At 30.7% G+C, this 8,081-nt stretch overlaps 1 protein-coding gene across 1 annotated transcript; it reads left to right on the forward strand.

The window, feature by feature from the left end:
• The first annotated feature begins 1,726 nt into the window (after positions 1 to 1,726).
• On the forward strand, positions 1,727 to 2,791 carry LOC140670432 (microsomal glutathione S-transferase 1). Its single transcript, XM_072901021.1, has 2 exons — positions 1,727 to 1,997; positions 2,376 to 2,791. Exons 1-2 carry the CDS (start codon positions 1,884 to 1,886, stop codon positions 2,700 to 2,702), a joined length of 441 nt encoding a protein of 146 aa, XP_072757122.1. The 5' UTR covers positions 1,727 to 1,883; the 3' UTR covers positions 2,703 to 2,791.
• The last annotated feature ends 5,290 nt before the right edge of the window (positions 2,792 to 8,081 follow it).

Below are 8,081 nucleotides of genomic sequence, written 5' to 3' on the forward strand. Positions count from 1 at the left end.
GAAAACAACGGGAAAAAAATTAAATAAATATAGGGAGAAAAAAAACTCGACGCAATTTTTATACGAAGAGGAAAATGTTTAAAGATGCGAAATAAATATTTACTGTAAAATTTTTGCAAAACTTTGTTGTTGTCATTAATTTCATTACTATCATCTATTTCAACATTTTTTTTTCTCAATGCGCTTGACAATACGTGTAATAACGGTAATCTGTACCTATCCAAAAAGATGGTGGATCGTATTAATTTTATTTATTAGAAAACTCTCAAATCCAACTTAAAATGGCGATTCGAAAGGATTGATTCGAGTGACTCTATCATTGAAAGTAGCACATTTTCATTACCTTGCACGTGGTAGCTTCGAGAATCTTCTTCGATATAATTAGAACGTTCACCTCACGGATGACGAAGACTAATGAAGCGTTTCCAACATATGTAGAGTATTCTACGTACTGATTGGTTGAAATTATTAATAAAACATCCAGCCACTCACGTGGCAGATTACATGTGACTCATGACTGTTTTCAGACGACACGGGAGATCGTCCCGATTGCGCACATGTTCGATTGGACCACACAAATCGACCGATGCCTAGGGTAACCAGCACAGTTGACCAATCAAAGCGTCTCATTTTCATCTGGCCAATAAGCATTGTGTCCGATCGATACTCAGCAGTGTTTTCTTGCTAGAACACCCTAGGATTAAAGTTGTGGAGGATTCACCCTGGATTCCGATGTATGCTCTATAACCAATAGAAAAGTTTGTCTTCTAGGGACGAAAATGTCGCTAGTTACAATTCACACTTTCTATTGAACACACTTGAATATTTGAGGTAGTGGCAATGGCTATCTTTTGCATTCACTGAAAGCTCGGGAAAGATGTTTGAGACCCAATCTAGGTTAGATAGAAAATATTTATGTGACACGAGTTCTAACCTCCGACTAATTTATATATTTACGAAAGATTAATTTTATTTAAGAAAGTACATAAACAGTCCTATTTTCAAGATTTTAAAAATTAACAATAATTTTGTAGAAAGAATAATTATAGATTTCTTTTAATTTATCTATTTTTTGCAAGTCATATTTACTTTACATTGTTTTAAAATTTTCTTTCTAATTGCACAGTTTTTTCTCGTTCGATGAAGCCTTAGAATTATTAAGATTATTTCATTTTGAATGTAGTAATGACAAAAGTATTAAAAATCAGTAAGAAGTATTGCAAGTCACGTAAAGACTTCGTCGGAAATCTTTAGTCGTAAACATTTAATAATTCATTAAACGAAAGAGATGTTTAAGATGCTATGTATTTGAGAAAAACAACTTAATCATTTAAAGTATAGATAAAATCAACTTCAATTCAAAGATAAGGTATTCTATGCTGCCAAAATAATTAATATCTTGCTCATCTAAAAATAGAATTATTACGACATGGACAAATATCACTAGATGATTCTGCTGATAAATTTTGAGCAAAAAATGAAGAAATTCATTTCGATTTTTGCTGTTTCATGATCATTAGTTTTTAAATTAGATCAGTCTTGTTTTTTTAGCAGATAGTTTCTTTTTCTAGTCATTTTTTATACATGTGTTGAACGTTATCTGGTCAAAGTATATATATATATATATATATATATATATATATATATATATATATATATATATATAAGTAGTGGGAGAGATAGATATTTGTGTGCAAAGTGCACAGTACGTAATATACAGTATACTGTGATTGTGATAGTATCGTGTATCGTGCATAAGACGAGACGTATTAGTCCGTATCAGTCTGTTTTTTGCTGCGTCAAGTACGAAACGTGCTGTAGAATCTTCAAATTACATTCGAAGAGTGATACTTTTTTATAAAAGGTTTTTAATCTAAAACGAAATGGCTGAGATAAGTTCCGAATTGCTTCAAATATTTGGCTTTTGGGGCAGCATATTGGTTCTAAAATTGCTGGCCATGGCGCCATTGACTGCACGACAACGATTTGCAAAAAAAGTAATAAAGATATGAAACGCCGAAATTTCTTTTCTGTGAATTCTTATTTAATAAACATAAAATTTTTAATAGATTTGCAATAATTATATAATTGTATTACTATATTAAATAAAATAGCAACTTTTATATACAAATATAATTCTCTCTTTCTGTTAATAAAAATTTAATAAAGATAAATTATTACTAAAAATATATATATATATATATATTTTAGAGAATAATTAAATTTAATTTTAAAAATGATATAAATATATTTTTCTTGAATTTCTTCCCTAATTTAATTTAGAAAACAAATCTTACTATATTTGGTTTTAGAATTTTTTGTAAATGTTAGACTCTATCATGTAGAATGAAATTAATTTGTGATATTTATTACAGGTATTTTCGAATGAAGAAGATCTAAAATTTGCAGATGGTAAAGGCAAAGTGGCACACAATGATCCAGATGTGGAGCGTGTACGAAGGGCACACCAAAATGATCTGGAGAATATTCTGCCATGGTTTATAATTACATATCTGTGGTTAGGTACTGGACCCGCACCATGGTTAGCTAAAATATTGATACGAACGTTTGTATTTACTCGAATAACTCATACTATTTCATATATTTTTCTTGCGCAACAACCTATAAGAGCGTTAGCTTTCTTTGTGGGATTTGGAATTACAGGTTATCAAACACTTTCCACATTGTTATACTATTTCTAATTATATACAGAAAGACAATTTTTGATAAAGTATACATTTTTATCTATAATGTTATAATAATCTATAATGTTATCTTCATATATGAGTATAATAGAAATATTTGTATTTAGAAGTAACATAATATTTTGGTATTTGATGGTAAAATAATTATTGTTATATTTTTAAAAATATTTTACACATTCCTGAAATATATGATATATAATACACTCTTCTCTCTTTTATTTTTATGTACAAACATATACATATTTTTAGACATATTTTATTTATAAAAAATTAAACTGAATGTATATTTCTCTATGTATAATGAGAAGTTAAAAAGAACTCTGGTATCTCTTCAGCTCGTTTGCACAAACAACATCAAGGTCGCATATCGCGTAATCGCGCTTCTTAAGTCTATAGCGCGCTTTCTCTCTCTCTCTCTTTTTCACGTTTATATACTTATTCGACATATGAAAAGATTTCATACATTTTATAAATCTGATATATTTGCATATAAATCGTATATATATATATATATATATATATATATATATATATATATATATATATATAATTAATCCTTACTCCGTACTATTGTTTTTAGAGCTAGATTAAGTTTATTAATATGTAAAAGTATTTTTAAAAATCTAAAAAAATTTATATACTTTGATCTTTCTAAGTAAAGACTAGAATAATAAAAATATAAAAATAATTTGCTTAATATATTGTTAAATATTTGTTTAAATATATTATTTTACTATTATCTGTTTTCGAGAAGTTAACGTTGTTAGAAAAATTGCAGACAAAAATAATCCAAATTGCTATTTTGCGTTCATATTTTACGAAACGATTTCTTTATATATGTTGACACATCCTGTATAAAGTTTGCATAAGTAGCTGTTATATATTCGCGCACGCGTCTTAACATATGTTGAAGGCGCATACGCGAACCTCACCGTACGCGGTCGTCATGACGGCGGCACCGCGACGCTGACAAACGCGGGAATGTCAGACGTCGCGACGCGTCTGTGACGTGCTAGTCGCCGTTATCATCGTCGTCGTCGTCGTCGTCGGTGCCGCGGCGTTCTTTAACAATCGACTATGCTTTGATCCGTACTTTTACCGCGTTAAATCGCGGGACTCTTGCCGGCGTGGTCTGTTAATGCAGGATGCAGAAATGCAGAGGGACACTCGCAAAAATCAAGAATCGCGCTAGAAAATTCGGGCTTCTCGTACGAGGATCGATATCTGAACCGCGAAGCGATCGAGAGATACGATCATAGGTAAGCACGATATATTCTTTCTATCATAAGTAATAAGATTTCTTTTTATTCTTTTAGTAAAATAAAAAAAATTTTAAACACTTGAGACAGCATGTTTTTAATTGCAATTCAATGAACAAATAGCACTGACACTGTATGTATATTAGATTCTTTTTTAAATCAGATGATTTATATATATATATATATATATATATATATATATATATATATATATATATAAAAATGCTTTTGATATTTTCTATTATTTGGTGTAATTTTATCATACATATATTTTTTTACATTTCTTTTATCGTGTGTATTTTAAACACATGCATAAAAGTGCATTGTGTTTAAAATAAGTAGAGTTCAGGCGGTTGAATAACGTAGGAGGAATTCCTTATCTTATATCCATGCAATTTTCTCCTTTGTTCCGACGACAAACACGGATACCCGAGATACACGCGAATAGAATCAAACGCGGGCAGGTCATTCCCTGCACCTGCACCTCAATTTCTGTGAGGATCAAGCCTTTTTCTTTTAGTCTGAATAGAAAAGCCAGTTGAACGATTCTTTCTCACGTGCAACGGTTTGCATAGGAAGGTAGAAGCATGTCTTATCGAAAATTGGAATAAGTTTACAGCTTCTTTATGCTGATAATTTCTTAAAAGGTTTGCGATTAAATGTATTTCCTTAATCAGTCTTGTATATCATTTATACATTATTAATTAATTTAATTTAATATAGTGGCATAATCAATTTCATTTAAATAAATAAATAAAAATTTTTTTCAAAAAGAAGACCTTTTTGTTTATAGAAAATTCAAACACACATATGTGTACATTGTTTTAAATAATTTAATTTAATTTAAATTATATATATATGTATATACATATGTATTTTATATATATATATATATATTTTACTTTTCTCTTTTATATATAACATTATATATATAGAGCATACATCATTTTCGACATTAAATTAATTCCTTAAACTAACAAGAAGTTTCGATGCATCAAGGAGTTGAAACATTTTCCGGCGCCAGTGATATCATAACGTGTTCGTCAGCGGTGTATCAATGTTTGTCTACTTTACGGGGCTTTAGATCTTTAATGAAATTTTCTCACAAACTCGATACGCTCTTGAATATATGTAGAAAAATTTTCTAGTGATTCTAATTAAAAATTCTCATATTTCATGGAAATATCGAATGCAATTAATTAACATTCCTATGGATGCGTAAAAATTTATTGTTTCGTTTTTTTTAAATTATCGCATACAATCTTGTATATCATATATAAGATATACACATTTATGATATTGTAAAATTATAATGCTCACATACCGCACTCTATTCTTTTTGAAACAAATAGACAAATCTCTTTGTTGTTTCATCGATACTGTCCGTGGTAACCACATCTAGGATATATAGATTGTGCATTAAGTGCAAACATGCTAACATCAATAGTACATCTGCGTTACTCCAGAAATGCACATCTTTCTAAAGAATTCGTTCCATGCGCGCAAACAATTTATTAGACCATGAATTTGTATTTTTTCATTAGTCTTAATTAATGTAATACAAAATAATTGAAAGATAGTTTCTTATTAATATTTATGATCTGGTTTTCATCTCCATTTATGCGCAAAATAGTGATGTACATGTGAATGTATCGCAGAATTTTTATATAAATTTAACCCAATTATTGTATTGTATGTATATATATAAAAACCTATGACCTTTTTATAAAACGTGTATTATAAAAAGGTTGAATGTTTTGCTTTGTAATATTTCAATGGATTTTCTAGAAAAAATGCAACGTTTCATAAAAGGGCTAGGCTTTACACTCAACGATATGTATATATGTACATATACTGTAATTGACGATCATTCTATTGTGTTTGTATAAAGGACGTACGGATACTTTATTGAATATCGCAAATATTAATTAATTGGTGACGTTAGCCTGTACTGGCGGTATGCACGTGATTACAAAGCGGCATATCGACCACCGGGGCCGGTCCCTAAAGGCAGTTTAAACGCAAGGGACCATAAGCGTTCGCCCGGTGCATGCCTGCGGCGCACGGGAGAGATGCACGCGGTGCATCGTGCTGTGTGTGCGCGCGGTTATCGATAATCGTGTCAATTTTCCGTGTCGCGTGGTCACGCCTTACACGTGCGTGCCATCCGAAATTGCATTTCTCTGTATCGGCTGTCACGGTGAACGATGCGCACCAGTGGCTGCGATTCAATTTGCGTTGGGATTAGTAGCAAGATTCTAATCACGTTTGTGAGGCGAACGCTTTCACCCTGCTTCGCGCGTATACGTTGTACAGACAGTTACGCTAAACAAATTCGCTTGTCGCTTAACAAAGCGGGATGAACTATTCTGCGTTTCTTTTTTTTGGGGTTTTTTTTCTTTTTTTTTTTTCGTAAACTAAATGTTGGTTGGTCGAAATAAGTTAGTAGTCGAAATAAAAAATAAAATATTTTCCGTACGCATAGTAGATGAAATCTCTTGAACGTTTCGATTTGCATCGAGCTAAAATATATCTTTCGAAAAATGAGTACTAAATCAACTTAACGATACAGAGGCATAAATCGAGCACCACTGTCGATGTCTGCGTTTTAATGTCACAGCCGTATACATATACGTATACATATATATGTATGTGTATGACGACGGATACATGCTTTTCGTACATACAAGTGCACGCGAGATATCGCATATTTAGCTCAGAGTTATTCTCAGATATTTATCGCTGTATTAAGTATTCCCTGCAAAGAGACTCTTAGCGCGCCTTGATAGAAGAACGAAACGGTTCGTGACATCATAGGCTGCAAATGCGAACACATACACGATTTAATCCCTGCCCAACCAGACGACCCCGATGCGCTGATATTCGTTTATCCGTTTATGGTGTACACGCGAATCGGGCCGCGGGAGAAAATATTGTACTTGAAAGCCCTGATGTGTGCGATCCTTGAAAGCTTGATCAAACGGGAACGCGCAGGGATTGGCATAAATAAAAAGACACCGCTGAATATTCTGACCGCTTTTGTGCCCTTGAAAGAAAGGTCGAATCGCATTATAAAGTAAATCAGCAACAGAAAAAAAGAATGACAATTTCTGAAGGATTCTGTAGAATCGTAACGTAACGCCGGAACAACGTATTCATTGTGACAATGGGCGCGCGGGGCGTAATTATAATACGTGCGTGAATAACTACGGTTTTACGTCCGGTGACTTTATGGTGATAATATAACGCGTGTTGTTTAACGACGTACGTTTGAGATATTACTATTAGTACTGTCGATTATACTCTATCAGAATAACGACATTTGTGATATTTAAAGAAAATTAAAATCTTTAATAAGGCATCATTAATCACGCAGAGAGCATTACATTATATACATACAGTTTTACTACATTTGCGTTAATTAAATTAATGTTGAGAATTGGAGTGTTATCAAAATAAGGAGAGAAATTTTGATATTTGACCATTGACCAGACGATATAAGAATATCTGAAAGTATTTTTAGCATTTAAAGAGAGTTCGATGAAGAAAAACAAAAAAATCGCTGTAAATATTTCTTGTTGAGCTATTGATAAAAATATAATATATATATATATAGTAGAAAGTTAAATAAAATCAAAATTAATTGCATTTATATTTTTTATTATAATTTTAAAATATTTTATAATATTTAATTCTATTATTTTTTTATTTTATAATTTATATTTAATATTTATATATATTTTATTTCTATTATATATAATTAGCAGAATGTTATTTAATCAAAGATTAGAGAGATTGGATTACATTTTTCGAAATGAGAGGGTAAGTGGAGAGATTAAGCTATCATATTTCTTTTTAATCTAAAGACGATTAAAATTAATTATAAGCATGTAGTTTTATATCTTTTTTTTTTTTTTGGTATCTATTTTTATAATAATATAGATTTTTATAAACTCTTTCTTTTTAGTATCTATTTAATAGATTGCTAATTTAATTCATTTATTTTCAATTTTTGTAATCTAATTTAAATGACAAATATTTTTATATGATAATTTTTTATTTTCTATAAAAATAATAATGCTCACAATTTAAAATGACAAGTATTCTAGAAATTGTG

This window comes from Anoplolepis gracilipes, chromosome 10 (assembly GCF_047496725.1).
Source record: "Anoplolepis gracilipes chromosome 10, ASM4749672v1, whole genome shotgun sequence".
In the NCBI taxonomy this organism is placed as follows: Eukaryota; Metazoa; Arthropoda; class Insecta; order Hymenoptera; family Formicidae; genus Anoplolepis; species Anoplolepis gracilipes.

Bases quoted from the DNA above. Each gene is read 5' to 3' on its own strand.
- LOC140670432 (XM_072901021.1), top strand. From the start codon at position 1,884: ATGGCTGAGATAAGTTCCGAATTGCTTCAAATATTTGGCTTTTGGGGC. The intron at 1,998-2,375 runs GTAATAAAGATA...TATTTATTACAG, and splicing joins GACAACGATTTGCAAAAAAA to GTATTTTCGAATGAAGAAGA.